A 22,158-nucleotide genomic window follows, 5' to 3' on the forward strand; every position below is an offset into this window, starting at 1 on the left:
TGTGTTAAAAGTGACTTCGAATTTTATATAGTTCAGTAAATTGTATTGGTGTTTATTTCAGATTCCTCACTGAGGTCTGAATTGTGTTTGGAGTGCGGAGTTGCAGAATGGTGTTCTGACAGCTTCTAGCTGCCTTTCAGAGATAGTAACTGGAGAAGTACACTTCTAATGTAGATGGGCCTATCTCTCTGTATAGTGATGCACTTCAGAGTGAATCCTGTTTGTTTGAGTGTCATGAGCAGAATGTTCTCCTGCCTGTTTCCATTATTCCAACCTGTCATCTTTTCCCTTGAGGCAAAAAAACAACCCAAAGCAGTGGTACTTCTCTTTCCACCAGTTCTGTTGTTAAAGAAACTCAGCTCTCAGGTTATGTTTTGGCACTGCTTCGGCACCACTGATAAGCAGTGTAGATGTCCTGGAGCTGGACAATGGGCTGGGTGATGGGCATGGTGCCATACGAATGTGGCTGTTCTGCTTTCAGGGCCAGGCTGGAGGTTAAAGCAATTTGGCAGCTTTTGTGGGGTGCAGTGCAGAAGCAGGTTACCTTGCAATCAAGGAATCATTCCTGGTCGAGTGGTGTGCAGGGATGCTCCAAAGTTATCTCTCTGCTCAGAAGACAGCTTGGAGCCTGCACAGGTCATTACCTAAATCTTGACTTCAGACATGCAAGGTTCAGGCTGCCCTTTCTAGAGGTAATAAACGGCACTCCTGTGATCCTCCTGCTGCTACTCTCATAAGGTGGTTTGAAAGACAGGTATTTGTTAAAAAGGGCAGGAGCCTCTCTTGAAATGGATAATGTAGCCCCCCTCCCTCCAAATTATTATAATTTCAAAATTAAGGAGCTCTGAGGCAAGGATACGGGAATAGGAATAGTAGTTATTTGCTAGGAAAAAATAAAATAAAGTAATAAAAAAAAAATAAAAACAAAAAAAACACCCCAAAACCCACCAAAAACAAAAAACCCCAGCACTAGAGTCTGAATACTATCTGACACCCTGTCAGTCAGGGTGTTGGTAGCAGTCCAATTAAATGGTGGCTCTAGTTCTGCTGGAGTGACAGATGTAGTTCAGTTGAAGCAGTGGTCCTGTAGAAGGGTACAGTTTTCCTCCAAAGGTCCAGTAGTGATGTGGAAAGGTCTGATTTTCCTCTGGGAATCCAGTGGAAAAAGGCTGCTCTGATGTTCCAAATACCAGATTTTATTAGGAAATGCTTGGCTTCTCCCCCTGGGTGGGGCTTCTCACAATGGGATGATGTAATTTTATCAGTCATGGAGTGAGACTCAATGGCCCATTAACAGAAGATACCTCCATGGAGGAAGTATAGGTTGTGGAAAAGATAAAGAACACTGCCCCATCAGGTTTGAACAGATGGTAATAGAATACATACTTTTGGTTACATCCTGCATTGCAACCCAAGACTTAAGGTTTTTCCCTTTTTTTGATTGATAGTGGGTTGGCTGAACAGCAGTACAGTGCATTTTTAAGAGCCAGTGCTGCAGCATGGCCATTTTCACCTACACAAAATTAAATGCGGTCTCCTACACCCACTGCTGGATTTGTACCCAGATGGTGCATTTGGCACCTGTTGCAAAGAGTGGGAATTGAGAGGAAAAAGCTGATGCTGCTAGAATTCCTCAAAAGGTGGGTAAGTCTTGGGGAGCTACTGCCAATTACGTGAATTGGCAGAGGCACTCAGCTTATTGCTGTTGTCAGCAAAGATTTTTCTGATGAGAAAAGGTATCTCAGTAGTACCTGTAAGGTGCTAGAAACTAAAGCAGAGATGAGGTTCAAGGTCATACTGTAGTGCATTAACCAGTGGCTTAACTTTCATTCTGCTGTTTATGTATATGCATACAATAAAAGGATCTGAGGACCTTAAGAAACATGTCTTCTTCAAATATCTGTGGCTTTTACTATAGTAATAATTTTAATTTGTATGTGATTATAACAGTACTCAGACTTAGCTTCTGGTATGTACCTGAGACTGACTTTTGGAAGGGGAAGAAGATACTGGTGCAATGTTTCTAGGAATAGAGTAAGAGCTGGCTACTGAAGAGACAAGGTGGTTGGAAGGAGACTGTCACTAGCAGCTTGTCGGGAATGCTACCTGGATATATTGCATTCCGCCTGTTACAGTAGTGAGAGAGTTCTCTCCCTTCTATGATTCTGTTTTCATAAAATTTGTTAGTTTTCATAATAATAAGCATTATTTTTCCTGACTGACATAATAAATTATGATGCCTGTTGCTTTGGAATATAACAGGAGGATTATGTACACGCTGAGAGATATTAAAGGTGTTATGTCATAGGACTATATTTTAAAATTGGGAACCAATTGTACTACCACAAATTATATAAAGCAGCTGGATAGCTAATGGGACCACAGTTCATCCCTCCCTTCACAGACTCATCCTGATGCTTATTAGCATCATCCAGTAAAGATTAAAATCATTCTGGCTATTCAACATGCAGACTGCTTATGGGGAAGTTTTTAACAGAGTAGCACTGGGTATTCAGGTAAAATAAACAAATGCTGGGCTTGTTTTTTACCAGTGTGGATTTTGGGAGTTGTGGAGGACAAGTTTTAATTTAGAGAATGGTGAAGATGTCATGGAATTTCTATGTTACAGGGTATTGAGTATTGTTGGAATAAGCTAAAAATGTGCTAGAACTGTTAGGAACTTTATTGTGACTTTTTGTAGGGCAAAGGAAAGATGATGTATGTGCATCACAGTATTTACTCTCTTCTGCGTAGAAGAAACGAGCTGGCTTTTGCATTAAAGCCACAGCTATACAAGCACTTCTTTTGTTCTCTGCTTTTGCCCAAGCTGCTATTTATTCCTCTACCTCTGCATCTCTCAGGTGTGCTCATACCAGTGCTTGCATAGATGTTTAATTGGGAAGACTTGGGATCTGTTCCTTGCTAACGCTGTTTTCATTCCTCATGGCTCTTCCCAGTTGTTTTCCCTCTGTAGTATGTTGAACAGCCCCATAAACAGATGGGCCAGCATGACTATGGAAACCTGTGCAAGGAAGAGAGGTTCAGAAAAGAAATTAAGGGTCTGTAATGTATCTTCCTTCCCTGCATCATGCCCACTAAATATTAATTGTGGCTTTTTTTCCCTTCTTTTCAGCTTGTCAGCAAAGATGCCTCCAAATGGGAAGGCCTTACATTTTCACCCATCAGTTCTGCATTTTGGAATGCAGTGAGTATCTTACGTTATTGTTATTTTGGTTAGTAATGAAGTGTGGAGGAACAGCTGTATTGGGCTCCGTTTGGGTAAAAAGCATTACCTGGGATCATACCATCATCTGAAGAAGAGCGAAGTAGTAAGTGCCACAGAGCTGGAAGTGCCTTTCTTGCCTTGCAATATTTTGTAAGTTAAAATCAACATTGTTCTGAGAAATAGGAAAAGCTAATAGGGAATATAATGCATTCTGGCTGTACATTTCAGGTGATTCTGCATGGGTGTCTGCATGCTGGTTGTTAATTTTTTGAAAGATCACCTTTCTATTGGAGGAAGAGCTTGTTGTTTATTTAAATTCTGATAAGAAAATCCAGAGGGTCCCAAGCAAAACATACTGGGAGAATAAATGAGAGTTTTCTTAGTTCTCTTTTAAGAAAACTTAATAAAGTGTTCTTAAGTGATAATCAGTCTTTGATCTATCAGTAACCAAAAAGAAACACAGTCCCCTTGTGAGTTAAAGAAGTATTTCAGAGGATGCACTGGAGGAATGTCTAAGATATTGGGGTTTAGGATATACTAGCTAAAGCAAAAGCCTTAAGAGCTAAAGCCTTGCTTTAGCTGACAAAACAAGATTTCAGTTATTTAAGCCTTTTTATCCAAAATTTTGTGCTTTATAAAGGTTCTTGTTTTAACTCCTAGTTAGTTCAACAGGATTTGGCTAAGTGTACCTCACATCACAGTGTTACGTATTTGCCTTTGTATACGAAAGGCAAAATTTGTATTTCCCAAGAGTAATTACAACTAGATAATTGTTGCAGATCAACAGATTTTTAGGGTGATTTGTGCATTGCCTATGCTTATAAAGTGAGTAATTTATTTATCTTTTTTCCCTGCTTTAGGTTACTGGGGTTACCCAGAGCTAAAATGCTGCATGTCTACAACCCTAGTAGAGATAGAGATGTTGTAGTCAATTCAGTGTTTACAGCGACTAGGCAGTTTCATGTGTCTCCTGCTTGTAGCCGGGTGAGTGTTGATGTACTTTTGGAAACTATGTAATGGCCAAGTGCCAAGCTTTCCTGCTTCTTTTGGCATAAACTTTTCATTCTGTGTTTTTCTGCTTTTTTGTAGGACCTCCAACTCTTTTTCTGTTTTACTAGTGGTTTTTTTGGTTCACTTCTACTTAGACTGGTTTTGGAGATGCCATCCAAAACCTACAGTAGGAAATGTGTTTGACAGTAACAGAGGAAGAGAAGAATTTTTCAGTGTTAGAGAGGCTGTTTAAATCTCATTCTGCTTTAAGCAGCATTATGCAGTAATCCACAGTCATGTGAATGTTTTACAGCCATGAATTTTCAGTCTTTTGAATGGTCTTCCATATTTGTCAGAAAAACCTGCAGTGAAAAGTTTTATGTGTTTTGTATTGCAATTATGAGCATAATTGCCTTTATGATCTAATACCATTTCTTAAACTCTGTTTTTTTTAACAATATATAACAGTATAATGTATGTTAAGAATGAATTGCTGTGATCTCAGTTGGATGAAGCCCAGGTTTTATCCTCTGCTGATGTGCAAATGGCTTTTATTTTGTTTTCATCTGATTTTTGCTTCTACTATAGCTGAATGGGTATTACTGTGCAGACATAAATGCCATTGTTCAGCCAGACTATCTAGTTACTAAGAACATTGCCTAAGTTCAGCTTGGCTTATTTGCCTGTGTATCACAGGGGCACTGATTCACTATGCAATAGCCATCTCTGTCTGTGTGGGGAAGTGTTTCTGTGCAGTTACAGGCTGTTGGTGCTGCATGGTTAAGATCTTACGCAAAAAGAAGCCTTGACTGGTGAGGCCCCATGCTAGCTGAGAAACTCCAGCCATAACTTGGCAAGTTGATATGTGATCTCAGTTCTTTGTACTAAGACTTGAGAGTTGTGCACAGATGAAACTTCTCAGCACTGAGGTTCTGCTTAGTGGGATTTACAGATAGCGATGTACATGTGGAAGTGTCCTCTGGGCTCTGTGACTGAGTGCTGAGTGTGTGATTACTGGCACCAAGCAAGCAAGTTTCTTTGTGGTCTCTGCAGGTGATTCCAGCGATGGGAAAGATGTGTTTCAGAGTACTCTTCCTGCCCACAGAAGAAGGCAGTATTGAAAGCTCATTATTTATAAATACCTCATCTCATGGAGTACTTTCATATCAGGTAACTGCTCTTACTTTTCATATCAGGGAACTACTCTTATTTTTAGTTTGAGTTTTGGATTTACTTATGTTATAAAAATTGATTTTCATAATTTTAGGGACTTCAAAAGTTTAATGAATTCCTGATACAGATCAGGTGGGGTAATGTTACCAATTCATTCCTTTTACCAGATTGTGCTATTGTCATGATCACATATATGTCTATGGTTAAAATTACTGCTGTTAGTGGGGCTAGTTGTGGTAGTAAAACCAAGTGTATTTGAATATGTGTGCTTAAAAGATCATGATCTAATCAGTTTCATATATTAGTGTATTAGTGTAATCTAAACTACACTGTGCTGGAATGCATTTGTTGGGAAAAACCCACTAGAAAATATTTTTAGGTGGTTTTCAGCTACTCTGCAGGATTTTATGTGAACACATTAGGGATGTAGCACAGGGTGAGAGGTTTAGGCCCTTAAACATAGAAGTTAAAATAACGGTTGTGCCTTAAAGCTGCCTGTTTTCTGACTAATTGGTGAATTTAAGCGGGTCTCTAGCTTTTAAAAATTTTGATAAGGGACACTATATACTCCAACTTCTTGGCTTTTACTATTTTGATGAAGAAAAATCTTAACTCTGAATTTAAAAAGTGATTTAAAAAGTGTGACAGCTATAATCGATCATCAAACTATTTCATTCCTATACTTTGATCTTGTGCTGAAAAACAAAGGTTTCTTAAATAAAAGCTTAGGTAACAATTTAAATACATGGGATTTTAGTACAAACGTTGCATTTATTTATTAGAGATAAAGCCACATCTGGCAGGAACATTTCATCAAGGATGAGGAAAAAGTGCATTATAGAGTGATTGACCTTTTCTTTTTGACATTTCACCCTTCCCTGCGCCCTTCATTTATTACCCAGTCAGCTCAGCCTTTTATCAACAAGTTTCAGGGAAGCAGATGTCAAAAAGGTCCTCAAAAGTCCTGTTGCAAAAATCAGCAGAAGACTGGTTTTCATGGGCATTTTCACTAGCCACCTGAGACAGAGGAAGTAGCAGTCTGTGTTTTCGGCTCACACTAGGTTTAAGAGTTTCAAAAGGAGGCATGACTTGTGTGTTTGGTGCACAGTTGCAGTACTCTTGAAAGGCCCAAAGCCTTGAAACATCTAATGTTTCTAATGCATTTATGAAAGAGTATGTACAGAAGAGTCACCCAAATGGAGACAAGGTACCACTGTATTGAAATGTTCTTTATAAATACCTGCATTAAAAAAGATGTATTCCCTTTGTTCTGGTATTTTCTATCTGTAGTCAGAGATCTTCAGTGAAGACAGAATGCATTTTGTTATCCTCTTAATTAAAAATATGTGGATTTTTCCTATTAAAAAACAATAAATCTTTGCATACAGGTGAAAAGCCCAAAGTAATTTTAGTTAGCCTCTAATGATCCCCTGCCTCCTTGATCCATCCTGGCTCCACAGCCCCGAGTCATTGTGCATCTCATTGTCATAAACCAGTCTTGGTGGAGCAAAATATAAAAGCAGTAGAGCCATTCAAATTACAAATTTTATAGTGTTCTGAAAACTGCAGTCTTTAAGAGCCAAAATAATGAGAAAATATTTTGCTCAATTTTTAAGGCAGAGCCATGGAATTCAGTATTCAGTGGGACTAATAAAGTTTTCTCAGAAATTACTGTACTACCAAATGGTGATACATGTATTGTAATCGCCTGGAGAATAGTAGGAGGATGTAGATTATTTTTGAGATAACCTAATGCTCTGCTGGTGAGTGCTTTGTTTTGTCTTTGTAATAGTGCCTGAATGAGGGGTGATTCTTAAGTGTTATTTATGTCTACGATAAGTTTCTGCATTGGAACTTTGTGCTTCTTGTCTTCTAAAAGAATTTAATGTGAAAAACTGATCTGTTTTTGGGAAGATGTTGTTATTAGCAATGTAGTTTTGGAAGCTGTTGTTATAACTGGAATTCTAGATGTTGATGTAATGACTTTTTTTTTAATACCAGGTTTTTGGAACAGGAACTCTGATGTCCTCTGTGGAAGAACCTAAAATGCAGCTAGCAAATGCCTACTTACTGCTTCCACATATTCGGAACATCCAGGCATCACACACACTGGTACAGTATACATTTCAAGGGGAGAAACCTAAGTCCGTTTAACCACAAAAGATTTTTGACTTTGTTTGGATGCAAGGAACATTAGGAAAAAATCTGAGTACCAGGAGAGAGATTGCAAGATACAGGGTTACTGTGATCTGCTGCCTTTATGAGACATTGCCATTTAAACTATTCACACTTGTTCTTCTTCCTGCCCCTGTAGTGGGGTGCCCTCTAAATTGTGCTGGCAAAACAATTTGTGAGGCTCTTCTGTGACTGAACTGGAGAATTGGTCTGGCCTAAACAAAAAAATAGACTTTATACCATAAAACTGAGAAGAGCAGGAAGCTGTATTGGTTTGTTCTGCTTTTTACTTCTGGCCAGTTCCTCGTGCAAGTTTACAGCAGGGCTGAGCCACCAGTTAGCCAAGTTAAAAAGCATGGCATGCTGCATGGAGCTGCGAGTCAGGCTCCAGCATCCCCTCCTGCACCTGTCAGTTCTGAAGATACCAGCTTTGCTTACCTCACAAAGAGCTCTGGACAACACAGCAAGCTGAATTTATAAGGTGTAAATATTTGAGTTGAAAGAAGTTTAATGATTTCTGTCATTTTGTTCCAGTTGCAGATAATTTTATAGTCTTCCAGTCCATACAGAACCTCTCAAGTGAATAACTAATTTGAAAAATTAAACTTTCAGATTTCCTTTTCAGATTATACACAGACGTTGTTTTCTCAAAAACATGCTTAGAATACCTTAGCACGTAACAAAATTTAATACTTGATCTAAAAGTAAGCTGTGTTAATTGCACTTCTAATGCCTTCTGTTCTACCTGAGAAAAATTACCAGCAATACAAATGGATTGTATTTTTCAGTCTGCTATGCATATGTTAGGTCAATCTTACCTTTGTCCAATGTTAATGCACAATTTCCTTCTCTCCCTTTCTTTTTCCTCCATACTAGTCTCTTCCCTGTAGGCACGTGGTTTCACTTGCTTCTAGACACAGAAAGACAGACTCTTGGAAAGGAAGCAAGTATCTTCAGATTTTGTAGTTTGGGGGCTAGAGGTAGAACTGAGCAGAGTTTTTTTGATGCTGTTTATTTCTGCATCTTCACATCTAGCTGAATGGATTGTCAGGTAGTACCTGAAAGTTGCATACATGCTTTTTTACAGCTCAGTCTGAATTCCTGAACTTCGGAGAAACTTTGGGGAACATTTGACATTTTCCTCACTGTAGAGTGACAACCGTTATCCTATGCTTTACTTGTATGGAGTACAAGTTTGAGGTCGTATTTAGCAGTGCAGCATGGTACCACCTGGCACTAATCTTGTAGGACATGAGGTGGGAGTGAGTGTTTACTTAATTCTCCAAGCTCTGGGTGTAATTTTGCCGTGCTGTGCTGTAATCGAGGAAACACTCTTCACAGCATGTTGTCAATTTGAGCAGAAATGCTGCAGCAGTGGGATGGGCTCCTCAGCTGTTGAAGATGATAGACAAGATTTAAATACTGGAGAGGAGTTTATGATTTGAGTTTGGGTTCTTCTCAGAAAAATGTTTCTCTCCAGCTAGCTGTCCTCTCTAGAAGTGCCTTCTTCAATTCATCTTCCTTATGTTCTGATCTAGATCTCACTTAAAAAAATTATATCATTCTATTTTGTCCAGTTTCTATTTTAAGCTCAGAAGATGTAGAAGGAAGAGAAGTTTATGAGGTTTGAGTGACTACACATGAGCAAACTGAAGGATACATAACTATTACATATAGAATGGAGTCTTGTAGTGAAAAAACAAACAAGTTTAAAACAAACTTTAAAACAAACCAATCATACTCACTTAGCTGTGCACATTTCTTTTCCCCTGTTTATTTTTAACTGACACAAAATGCCTGTTTTAATAAATTCAGGATAGCATAAGCCTCATTTGCACATCCCTTTTCACCTTGGGATGATTGAGTTCTAACCTTGGGTGACAGCGTTTAGTTAGAAACACAAAAGGTGTCCTTACCTCTGAAGTCCATTGAAACTGCTTGGAAACCTCAGACAGAGAGCTGCATGCTGTGTGTCTGCTTTTGCCTCCTGTTTTAAAGGTGTTGTGTTTAAATTGTTCAGTAATACTGACATACTTGGTCAACAAGGCCAAAATGGCTTTGACTTTATTTAGTCCCATTATGTGCTAGGTAAAGTGACTTTTCAGAATTGCTGGAAGCCTTGCTACCCCAAATACTTACTCTTACTACTTTGATAGTTGGAAACTCACACCTGACTTCCAATTTAAATTGCTTTGTGGCCATTTTATATATTGAAACTCACATTTAATTTATATAATTCTTCCTGGTTCTGATGCTTATACTCCAGAAGCACTTGTAGGTGGCATCGGAATTTTCACTTTGCCAGGCTGAAGAGCTTTGTAGTATTTTTTCTTCACCAAATTTACCACCCCTTTTGTAGCTTCTTCAATTTGCAAAAGTTTATTTTGAAGGACAAGGCCAGAATTGTAAATAGGGGTATGAGTGAAATTGTGACACTGTAGACTATTTCTGTTGGAAATATAGCATATACCCGGGGATTATAGATGGAAGCTTACAGTAGTTTCCATTGGAAGTACAATGTGCAACAGGTTTGTGTTTGAATTTTCTGAGGAAAATCCTGTGGATTTTGCTTCTTGTTTTTATCTTTTAATGGGCAAAGCACAAAGGCCTTTCTTTTTTCTCCTTCATTCCTCCATGTTTTTAAGCAGGAACTTTTGTGCTTTATAAGAAAAGAGAAAGGCAAACTTCCCTTTCTTACTGTCGAATGTCTCAATCTTTATGTTACCCTTTTCAGCATTTCAGCTTTTGAAGGGTTGGGATTGGCAAGTTCTGCCTATGGTCCTGGATCCCAGGATTTCTGGGCTCGTGGCTCACTCATTGGGAGGAAAGGAGAGCTGTGTCTCACACAGTGAATTTGTGTTATGTCTGCATGACCACTCAGCAGTGGCTAGTTACCACTAAGCTGTAACAGATGGTGGAGCCCATCTTTGTTTACGCAGCTTCTGGGTGTAGTCTTTGCTATAGTTGCCTGGTTTTTGGCATTGTTTAGTATTTGGACAGCACTAAGAGGGCAGCTACATCACTGCCTCGCTCTGTTCAGGATGGTGGAAATGTCAGTGGAGAAGTGATGGAGAAGTGGCATGCGGGGTGGAGAGTCTTATCGCAGGAGACACAGATATCACTTTGCTGACTTCCCAGAGGAGTTCAAAGTTTATGAACCAATGACTTAGGAAATACTGCAAGTACTGGCCGGAATGTAACACTCCTTAAGCTATGTTTTGCACTGGTGGGAAGAGGATCAGGGAAGCAAACAGGCTGGGTATGGAGAGGAAGGGAAGGAAGGAAGATAGTAGAGCTTTCTTGATGTACTATCCTGATAACTGCCTTCAAAAAACTGATGAAACTCTGCAGAATCATTATTACAGGGACAGCTTACTAAGACTGTTCAGGGTGGAAATAACACCTTAGGGCCAAGGGACGTCCAGGACAGGAACACTGAGGGATCAGCCCACAGGAAGAAAAGGGGGCTTTTTCAGTGTTGTTCTTTTTAAATACAGTTATTTTTTAATAGCCAAATTCCAGGAAGTGATTTTATTTCTACAATCCTGGTAGTGTTGCAATAATATGTTGCCGTATGAAAAGTTAAGGAGCGAATGGGGGAGGCTTTCCCTCGCTGCTGGTGCTTTGTCCACCCAAATCTACCGATGATGAGTACATTGGTCGAACAAAGTCTTTTGGAGAAGGATGAGGGGGCAGAACGTAGTCATTAGGTGACGAACGCTTTGCCTGGGGGGGCTTTGAGGGGGGCAGCTCTGGCCTCGGGAAGCTCCCGGGATCACAGACTCGTCCTCACTCTGTTCTGAGCCTGCCTCGCTCCAACCAGAGCCTGCCTTGCCCTCCTCCCCCTCCTCCATTATTTATTGATTAATGATCGCCCAGGTGCTTAACAGAGGGGAAAGTGAGATGTCCCCTCCCCTCAGGGCTTGAAACAATCGTTCCCCCAACTCTCTGAAGGCCTTCAAAGAAAAGGCCACACCTTGATTCTCAGAAAACCCACTCTCCTTGGCCCAAGCTAACAGAGCAACCAATTCCTTGTCTGGAATTGGGGCGTCCAAGACTTCGAGAACATCCCTCCAAATTGAGAGTATGGTTTCCTCCTGTTTTGATAGGCGGTTTCCCATTATTACAGAATTTTCCACCTAGCTGCTAAGCTGGCATGTGGGGGAAGCGAAAACAGTCCCTTTCTCGGATGAGGGAGAAAACAGTTGGGCGCTGCCCATGGATCCCTGACAGCTCTTGGCAGCCGCTGGCTCCACTGTCCAGGCTCCCAGCACACTGATGAGGCCGCACAGCATGGCTCTGCATGGCGGGACTCCGGGCCGCTCTGCAGTGCATGGCTCCAGGCCACTTGGCGCTGTGCACGCTGTGGGAACTCTGCGCGCTGTGGGGGCTCCCGCTCCGCCGCCGCTCCGAAGTTCAGAGAGCGGTCCTGATCACGCTCTCTCAGTGGGAGAGGAGAAAAGCCGATGATTTCTGTGGGTTTCCTGTCCTGCCAGAGTCAGGCGGGTCTCCGCAATGTCCCAGATGGCTCTCTGACTCCGGCTGTCGTCACAGCTCTGGTCCTGGCCCCAGGTTCTCAGTCCTGGTTTTCTGGGTTTCTCAGTCTGCTCGGTGCAGCTCTGGCTAGAAACCCCAGCACGGGCTGTACCCCGGTTTTAACAGCTCATCCCAGTTTTTGCAGGCTGTCAGCTCCAAGTTTTCCCGGTGCTGTCCGTCAGTCAGAGATCGCTTATAGCGATTCTGGTCCACTCGAGTAACAGTATCTCGGTGGAGCCTCCATATGTTGCCATATGAAAAGTTACGGAACGGCGAAAGAACACAGCAACAAGGCACTGTCTTGCTTGGTGCAAAAAAGAGGAATTTATTGAAGGAAGCCATGGCTTTAAATAAGGTACTTTGTGAAAAACAAAATACAGACAGTTCGTTGGACAGAAAAAGAGACACCTCTTCTCCCTGGCTTTCCCATGGATCTAGCAGGTGTTTATCTCTGTTATGATTCTTTCTCTTGTGTTTACAGTAAAGAAAAGGTCTCTAGCCTGGGAAAAATCCTGGCTGGAGCTGAGAAAGTTTCACAGCCTGAGAAAAAGACTCAGAACCTGAGAAAAAGGCCTGGCTGAAATGTGCCTAGGCCTTCAGCAGTGTCCACAATAATATATCTGAAAATCTTTTAGAGAGTCACGTGTGATTGAGACCTCATTGATGGATGAATTGTTTTCTAAATAATTGCCTACTCTACTGTCCCCAGCGAGAATCCTATCCCTTTGTCAGGAGTGGGACTCCTTGCAAATGGGGTGATGGTTCAGGTTGTTAGGGTTTTATTGAAAGAGGCCTCTATTTCTTTAAAATTTAAACTTGAGAACTTACCAAAGCTGTCAAGAATTTTATTTGTGTGGCTTCTATCAGTTGGCTTTTTTCAGTTCCTATAGGATTTCTGGGTGCTGAGTGTGTGTGTACATTCAAGTATGTATGCCTGAGTACGTAATACAAAATAGAGGCACCAGGTAATTAAGTGGCAGTGCTTTGCAGAACTCTTTCTGAGATTTCCCTGGTGTGCCTCTCCTTTTCAATTTGCCTCTGGTACAACATTGGCTGCATAACTCAGCTCTCTGCTCTCATTCATTAGCAGTGATATTTACAGTATAAACGGAGTACTTGCACTGCTGGGAGATGGTCCTGGATTTGTTTGGCTGGGAACTCTGCCTCTGACAGTGTTTTCTTCTCAGATGCATGATCTTCTCTTTAGGGTTAACTTAGAGCCATCCTGCCATTGCTGTAAGATATAGGGCATGACAGTTATGCGTTATTGTCTGCCTTAGAGAAATGCAAACCCATTTCCTATTCTGAAGATGGTTTCACAAAGAAATACAAATTTCCTCTTGAAAACAGATCAACAGCAAATACAGCCCAGTAGCATTTTTTACCCCTTTGTAAGGGGTAAGCTTCAGTTTTAAGGTAACAGCAGGTCCCATGTTAGATCTATGCCAGGTCAAGAAAAACAAAGGCTGGAAAAATATGGTGTAGCTGAATTTTTTTAATAGGAGTGTGGAGTCTTAAATTACTTTAAATGACAATGGCATTGAGTAAGGGCTAACAAATCCTTATTTAGGACCATGAAGGCAGGTGTTCTTTCAAGAAGCACGGAGAAGGGAAATTCTGATCATCAAGTTTTATCTGATCAAAAAATAACCTCTGAAGTTGTAATCTTAGTGGCTTGTTAAAACTCCAGTAGCAGCCATGTGGGCTTGGTTTTTTTTTTCTGCTCTCAAATTTGATATGACAAAAGCATCTGTAAAAAAAGAAAGGACTTTGCAGAGGTTTGAGTCCCCCAGAAAGCTGTGTCGGGGTCAGTGTTTGAGTGACACTAACCAACCACCTTTGCAGGGGCTACGTCGCCCTCTTGTGTGAAGCCTCAGTCATTTTGGTATGAAATCCTGTTGAATTGGGAATGCAAATATTGGCTGCCTTTTGGCAGTGCTTTTATAAAACTGAACCACATGAAACACATATGTGCTATTAGCATTTAGCACATGTGCTAAATCTCTCTTCTCACATACTCCTGCCTATCCTCTTTTTCTTGTCCTAAAAAGGTATGAAATAGGGTGCTAGATACCTTAAAAAGTTTCTTTAGTTTTGCTTTTCGGCATCGATTTATTGAAATTGTTTAAAGTCAGTTTCATCAACACCTTCAAAAACCTGAACCTGCAGATACCCTACAGGTGTTTCAGTATTGCAAGAGAAACAGAGGGTAGGAGTTCCAGATCAGCCTCAAAATTAGCATAAAATTTGGCTGTAAGAAAGGCACTGACAAAGTGACAGGTCTGCCATTCTGATTCTGGCTTTTTGTTGGTTTGTTTTTGTTTGTTTGTTTGTTTGCTTGCTTTTGTTTTTAAAATTTAATTCAGAGTTGAGATATACTGGCTGTGCATTTTGTGCCAGTAATTTGGCAGTGCAGATTTCCAGATAGCTTTCAGGAACAATACTTGGTTTTGTCAGATTTATGAGTGCTTTACAAGCTGGCACAGTCAATGTCATCTTTTTCCTTTTTCCTTTTTCCTTTTTCCTCTTTCCTCTTTCCTTTTTCCTTTTTCCTCTTTCCTCTTTCCTCTGTCGATTCTTCCTCTTTCCTCTTTCCTCTTTCCTCTTTCCTCTTTCCTCTGTCGATTCTTCCTCTTTCCTCTTTCCTCTGTCGATTCTTCCTCTTTCCTCTCTCCTCTCTCCTCTCTCCCCTCCCCTCCCCTCCCCTCCCCTCCCCTCCCCTCCCCTCCCCTCCCCTCCCCTCCCCTCCCCTCCCCTCCCCTCCCCTCCCCTCCCCTCCCCTCCCCTCCCCTCCCCTCCCCTCCCCCTGTCAATAAAAAGGCAAAACAAGTCTTTTCTGTCTGTCCATTTTGGCATGGAGCCTATGTATCAGATCATGTCCAAGAAGCATTATGTTCTTGGCCTAGATACTGTATTTCAATATCCAATCAGCAAAGCAAGTGCACAGAAAACAGGGAAATAAGCTTTATTTTTTTAATTGCACACAAAGACCCTGTTGAATATAGTTTTTTTGGCATAAGAAGATTTTTAAGAGTTCTGATGCTGTATAAATATTTAATAATCATGTGTAATAATAGTTTGATAAGTAGGTAGATATTGGTGGAGTCCTGAAATTTGGAGATTGATTACTGGACTACTGTACAGAGTAATTGTATTAGTTTTAAAAATTCCTTACATTGCTGTGTTATGTATATGAGGAAACAGTCCTATTATCTTTATAAATTAGGGTATGTGAATTGGATTTATGTAACATTTGAAGCAACGTGTTTGATGTTTTCTTCGCTTTTCTTTCTTACAGACAGAAACTATGAATGCCAGTGTATTACAAGTTCACCTTGAATGCTGTTTACCTAATGACACATATCAGCTAGTTAAGGTATGTTTTATTATTACTGTATATCTGTGTAAGTCTTCTTATTTTAAGCCAAGCTTAGAGGGACACTTTCCACAGCTCTGGAAGTTTTAGCAAAAATGCAGTTTTCAGTGTCTCAGTTTAAAGGGGAGTTGTGCTTTTATAAAACTGTGTGCTCTGACATAGATTAAATGTCAGACATAGCACACTAAAATCTTTAGGAGAGAAGGAGATGAAAATAGATACCAACCCATAACCCTCCCAAAAAAAACCAAAACCGTCCAACAGGCTAAGCATTCTGATGTGTAGGTGTTGTACTACTGATGTGGGGCACAAAAATGATTAGATTTCTGAATTTCTTCTCTCAGAAACTTTTCACAAGTGTCTGGTTTGCAGTGAGAAGTGATCAGTGAGCTGAGAGACTGAAGCCTGGGCTGCCTGGGCTGTTTCTCAGGGGGCGCGAGGGCGGCCATGGTGCTGGACAGAGCTGAGGAGGGGCAAGTGTGTTAGCAGAGAGATGTCCCTCCAAAAGCACTGAGCCTTCAGGACAAGGTTGTCCTCTTGTCCTGGGCAGTGCCTTCTGAGTCCTCTTCCCATTTCTTCTTGAGTGTCCTTACACAGCAAGCAGGTGCTGCTCTGATCACTGAGTGATCACACTCAGTGGCAGCACCTCTTTTCCCAGGACTTACGAGGCCCAGGCTCCATAGCTGTATTCCTGTACAGAATACATGTTGCACATGGCAGCGTTCCTGTGCTGTTTCACTTCCCCATTTGGTTCTTGCAGTGCACAGTGCATTGAGGTGCTTGAGGTGCACCTGAGCGTTGGAGGCTGCAAGGAGTGCAGCTGTCTGCCCTTTGGTCTGAGCTTCCCAAGAGCATGCCATTCCTGTGCTCCAGTCTCCATGGCAGCCTCCTCTCTTAAATGACAATGGCATTGAATATGGGCTAACAAATCCTTATTTAAGACCATGCGGCATTTCAAGTGTCAGCCATTTCAAGTGTTGAGGGTCTTTTTGATGTTGTGTGAGCTATGAGATGGCATTCCATCCTCAGGCCTTCCCCACTCCTGCTGTACTTGCTTGTGCCACTTGAGATTAGATGGAAGTGTTTTGCTGTGCTTCTGAGAGCACTTCACATGCCAGTCTTCTCCTCATCCTTCATCCTAAGCAAATTAGGGCATTGGAGTCTGAATTTGGTGACCTTTGGGTTTGATGCAGGACTAATTTATGTTACTCGCTGTTGATTGTTTAATTCTGTTTTGCTTTGTTTGCTTCAATTTTTTTATTTTTTTGCAAAATAGTGTTTTGTCTTTGTAGTTGCTATGACTTAGCTGTGTTAGCAGCAGCCACTACTTACAGATGGAAATAAGATCCTATTTGTATTTTTCTGAAGTATTCTAGCCAGACAGTAGTGTTTTCTATTAAGAATTGTACATGTATGTTTGTTTTTTTAAAATTACTTCAGTGAGAAATGGAGACAAAAACACAGGATTTGGAAAAATTAGCTATAAACAGACCAGTGAACATGAACTGTCTTCCTACCATTAAGACACATGCATCAGTCTGTTTATGGCACATTTTATTGAAGGCAGAGGATTTAACAAAGGAAACTGTTTTACAATCTGTGAGGTGAGACTGACTAAGACAGTTTATAAATTTGCATTCTCTCGAGGTTCAGTGTCTTTTTTTTAGTTGTTTTTGTCTTTGCTTTTGCTGTGCTCTCTGTACCTGCACCATGTTTGGTTTCTGCTGAGATTTTAGCAAAGATCCTAATTACTTCTGTTTTGCCAGCACTTTGGTGCTGGAAACCTCGTCTCTCAGATAATACCTTTGACTAATGTCTCCAAGTTCTTTAGTGTAATGAATTTCTTCTGTTCTGTCCCCCATCACACATACACACCATATCCCTTTGTCTTGCTCCAGAGTTGCTGTTTTATGTCCGATGACCCAATGCTGCTAGAAATAAGCTTAACAGTAAGAGTGGAAAATGCCCAGCAGGATTTTGTGGAGCACAGACAATACTTACTGGAAAATCTTTTTATAGTTTATGTAGCAATGGAAAGAACAAAGACCTCAGGTAAGTCCTAAATTTACCTGTTAAGTATAATTCAACTTGGTTTTATACATAACTTGTAATTTAACATCCTAAACTGAATTTAATTCAGTGACAGCTTAAATTCACAAGTAAGGTAAACAAAGTAAGTTCAGTTAAACACAGCTTGCAGAAAATTTGTGTCAGGCACAGTTATCATAAAGAGTTTTCTTCATAAAGGTAATAATTGTAAAGTTGTAAACTACATCTCTTTCATTCTTTAGTCCCCCATGCTTATGCATCCTCTTAAATAATATGGAAAGATGACATTGTCCTTTGAATTCTCCAACTGCATTTCTGGTTTCCCATTAATTAAATTGACCATAATGGGATTGTGAAGGCAGAGTGGTTTATACAGTACTTGGGGTAGTGGCCATTATGAAAAGTCAGGTAATAAGGTAATACAGATGTGCACGCCATTTGTTCTTGTAAGCTAGAGTTTCACAGGCAAAACAGTCAATTCCTTGCAAAATACTGCAAATCCTCCAAATCCAGGGGATTTAAAATTATTTATAGAGTCTTGTGGTCTATTAAAATAGTTTTTTTAGACATTTCTGCCAGTTTTCCTTTCTGATGGAACAGGAAACTGCTTAAGAATCCAGATTAAAATAATATTTTTTGACATACTTGTTGAAAAGGAACATGCTCTTTTATCTTTTGAGAATTGCATTTCATGATACAATAGATACAATACACACACAAAAAAAATCTACAATATGTACTGTTTCCCTTGTGCCTGTTCTGTGTTGTGGTATTTCGCAGACCTGAAACTGAAATACCCACTGTAAATGTAATTTCCCTGTCAGTGAGACGCTAGGGCTTTTTTATGCTGAATTGTGGATGTACATTTATTCTGATGCTGGTAGAAAATTGTTCCCATCTGTTCTGTCAAGGATGCTCACTGTTAAGTACTAGAAGTATCTTTTAGGGCTGTTCTCTGTTAAATATAGTGCAATTTTAAGTCCTGCCTGTGCTAGAGGATGGTCCTATAAGCCTTTTGAATTAGCTATTGGTGGGAAGTTAGCACCTGGACTGGGACAGCAAGTTGGCAGTGTCTGCACAGGGGAACTAACCAGCTGGAAAGGCTGAAGAGGAGTATGTGCTATAAATAGCTGTGGGGTATGTGGAGCTCATAATCAACACCTTGAACCCTCTTTTGGAAGCTGGCACTTGCAGTCTTGCTTTCAAGCAGCTGAGCAAAGCACATACATTATTAGAATTTGTGGCTGATTGGGTGGGAGAACATGCTTTCATGCCAGCCTGCATATACTGATTTAAGGGCAAAAGTTATCTTCCTTGTGAAAGGACTGTAGTATCATCATCTCTTCTGCTGTCCTGCTGCCCTTCTTTTGATCCTCTACATTTTCCTACCATCCAAAGCTATGTGAACATAGCTTTGCCAGGGACCAAGGGTGGTTCTCCAACATAGCTGTACCATCTTACCAGCAGGTGAAAGCTGTGTTACCCATGTCTGCTGTTGCTTTAGACAATCGTTTGCTACCTACCAGGTCATAGGACCATTCCTGATTTGAGCCCAAAGTGCTGATTCTGGCTTAGTATTACTTCCTGGGAATGCTTGCATTTTAAAGCAGGCAAGCCAGGATATTGTCCAGCTGTGTGTGGTACAGAACGGTTTTTACTGGACTCTCTCATGCTATTGGTAGACTGGCCCTTAGAAAGTAACTTCATCATCAGCTGTTCTTTTTCACTTCAGCTGTTAACACCTGCCTCTAGGTGGGGGGGAGTTGTGTTTGGTCTAAGATTTAGGGGATGGTGAGGATTCCCTATTGAAGCTTGCCTGCATGTTTGTGGCTAAAAATCTTGTTGAGTGGATTTTTACGCCTTTCTCAGATATTTCACAACTCAAGATGCTAAAAGTTCCTCCTTTTTACAAGAGTATCTGCCACACAAAGATTTTAAAATTTAAATTGGGATTTCTTGTCCTATGTGTCTGACAAAACAAGTGTTTCTGTCCTTGGTGAACTTACTCTGGTGTTTATTCTTTTGAACAGGTCATTCATCAGTAGATGTGTATATCATGCATTCTGGAAACAGCCTTGTGCATATACAGGTAATCGTGGGCTTCAGGAAGTCATAATTTAGTGGTGAATTTGATTAGGGAATTAGTTTTCTCTAATAGCAGATTGATTTTGCTGGTGACAAATGTCACACTTCTAAGTTTTTAATGTGTGTCCAAATGTCTAATAGAAATTTGAGATGACATGTTGTAGTTCAGTAATGGAGGGGTTTTTTTAAGACATAAGAGCTGATAATCAACACATGAATTTTTCTTCAAGTTTAGAGGATATGAGAAAATGGCAGATGGTGGCATGCAAATTTGACAAGAGCTGCAACACTAATAATGGTAGTACTGCTATAAAAATCATTTGTCTTGTCTTCATGCAGGAAATACAGCAGTTGTCACAAAAAGACACATCAACTGTGGAGTTTGAGCCAGTACTGCTATCCTCGTCATCTACTAACTTCACAAAAGTTGCTTCTGTTTCTTGTAAAGGTACGGGTTAAACGCATTTAGAGATAATTATTAAATAGGATTTGATTGCTGATAAAAGGGTAGGTTTTTTCAGCAGAGATCCAGAAAGATCTCAAAATCAACTTGTCTAAACTTTATTGAGAAGGAGGATGAATTATTTTTGTTCACCCTTTTTGTGCATATATGGTTCCTCTTATGCTGGTTGAAGGCTCTAAGCTATACATGTTTGAAAAGGGGAAAAAACAGTTGCTAAAATGTTAGATGATTTTACAGTAAGCATAATTATTGAATATACTTTTTCAACATCCTTTTATAGTTTGTGGGTTTTTTCTGTTTTGAATATTTTCTAAATGGCTGTTGTGCTTGGGTGGTCATTTTCTATGACATTTCTTGGCAGGACCATTGAAGAGGTTTGCCTGAAACCAGCCATGTTTGTAGAAGAGCAGAGATTGGCATTTAAGCATTCCTGAGTCCAGCCCATTTCGTTTTCTTACCACTAGACTGCAGCATACAGACTTTAAGCATTAATGAAAACAGGCTGCTTTCATAATTACATTGAGACCTGTTTTTCTTAGGGAAAGCATGGATGGATAAGAACAAAGAAGGGACTGTTAAGTGATTCTCTTTTTCAGAGCAGTTTTACATTTGTTAAGAGGAGGCAGTGTGCTCTGATTAGTAAGAATGCTGTGCCAATGACACGTGGTTAAAATTGGTCGGGTTGTTCTCCAGAGCCTTGTTGTGTGTGTATTTTTTAAGGTGTTTAGCATTCGTGAATGCTTCCTAAGGCAAGGTTTGAAACCTCTGAAAAGATTGAGTCTTAGGACTCAAACACTTAGATGCTTTACTCACCTGTATGAGGATTGCACTAGAAAAGGTACCCCTTTTTAGTGTTCTTGCAAATCTTCAAATGGAAATCATTTTGGATATACTTCTGGCTGATGTATTTTGTGTTCTTTCCCAGCTGAATTCTGTGGCAGTGAAAGTCTTTATGCTGACAACAAGAAGAAAAATCTTTTTAAAGGCACTACAACACTCAAAGCTTGTCTTTTTTGTCCTGTGATGGAAGGGTAAGTTGACAGTGAATTTTTATTTGTTTGTTAATGTTCACTGATGCTATAATGAAAATCCTGTACCTTACTCTTAAAAGATGAAGTTAACTTCCTTTGTCATTCTGTGATTCCAAGGTCAGTGAACAGGCTTCTTCCTATTGTTGCTGTGTCATTTGCCAAAATGGACTTGTCACATTTAAACCAATAATTCTGTATTTATCCCAAGAAGAGATTTAGGAGCCAGTAAAAAGATATGCCTTAGCAGCTCATATAATATAAATGTTCCTTGGTCTATGATAAAATTTCCAGCACTCTTGTTAGTGCAACACAGAAGCTGGATAGTCTTAGAAAAAATGAAAAAATGAAGTATTTTCTTACTTCAGTCATCTTTTGCTAATTTTATCCAGCCTGCTATATCACAAAGTAATAGGCAATGCTGTACTATAGCATAACAAGAGGGTAGATACTTTGCCTGTCTCTTTTACATGGTTCTTGTGAATTTTTACTCTCATGTGTAATTATTCCCAAATAAATAATTTTGTTATTCTGTGGGAAAACCTAGAAGAGTCTCATCATACAAGAATGCTATGGTATCTACTCTTGTATGGACCACTCATTGTGTACTCAAGGACAGTAGTAAGTGTATTTATATTTTTTCTGTATTTATATCTTTTCTGTATTTATATCTTTTCTGTATCTTACAGGTATTTTGATGTAGATCCTTCTGCAACATTGTTTCATATAGAACCACATCATAATACTTCAGGATATTGGTCCGTGTGGTTTACAAACAATTTTTACTTCAGCATTGAATTGAATGAGGTCTTCATAGCCAGAGAAACAAAGAACATAGTAAAGGTAAGCTTTATTTCTTCTTTATACAATTTTTTGTCTTTGATTTAAATATATGGACCTTTGACATACAAAATAGGTTCTTTGAAGAACTTGGTGTTCTTAGAGCTGGTTGGAATCAGTTGAAAATAAATATACATAAATAAATATGATATACATCTGTAACTATTAGGTTACTGTCTCAAGAGGCATTATTCTCTGTCCAGCTGACTTTTGTATT

General features: G+C 39.9%; 1 protein-coding gene across 5 annotated transcripts in view; it reads left to right on the top strand.

The window, feature by feature from the left end:
* TMEM131L (transmembrane 131 like) overlaps nucleotides 1-22,158 on the top strand; it is an 81,800-nt gene that overhangs the window by 30,698 nt on the left and 28,944 nt on the right. For all 5 annotated transcript variants that reach the window (XR_008840439.1, XM_056490744.1, XM_056490743.1 and 2 more), the window contains exons 4-13: nucleotides 3,134-3,205; nucleotides 4,087-4,210; nucleotides 5,270-5,386; nucleotides 7,391-7,501; nucleotides 15,399-15,476; nucleotides 17,375-17,528; nucleotides 19,556-19,614; nucleotides 19,950-20,058; nucleotides 20,999-21,104; nucleotides 21,791-21,944. Coding sequence is in view for 4 of the 5 variants with exons in the window: in XM_056490744.1 (XP_056346719.1) it covers nucleotides 3,134-3,205; nucleotides 4,087-4,210; nucleotides 5,270-5,386; nucleotides 7,391-7,501; nucleotides 15,399-15,476; nucleotides 17,375-17,528; nucleotides 19,556-19,614; nucleotides 19,950-20,058; nucleotides 20,999-21,104; nucleotides 21,791-21,944 (1,084 nt within the window). In the remaining variant the exon portion in view is untranslated. The remainder of the gene's footprint in view (nucleotides 1-3,133; nucleotides 3,206-4,086; nucleotides 4,211-5,269; nucleotides 5,387-7,390; nucleotides 7,502-15,398; nucleotides 15,477-17,374; nucleotides 17,529-19,555; nucleotides 19,615-19,949; nucleotides 20,059-20,998; nucleotides 21,105-21,790; nucleotides 21,945-22,158) is intronic.

The sequence above is a fragment of the Oenanthe melanoleuca genome, chromosome 4, assembly GCF_029582105.1.
Source record: "Oenanthe melanoleuca isolate GR-GAL-2019-014 chromosome 4, OMel1.0, whole genome shotgun sequence".
NCBI classification, from domain to species: Eukaryota; Metazoa; Chordata; class Aves; order Passeriformes; family Muscicapidae; genus Oenanthe; species Oenanthe melanoleuca.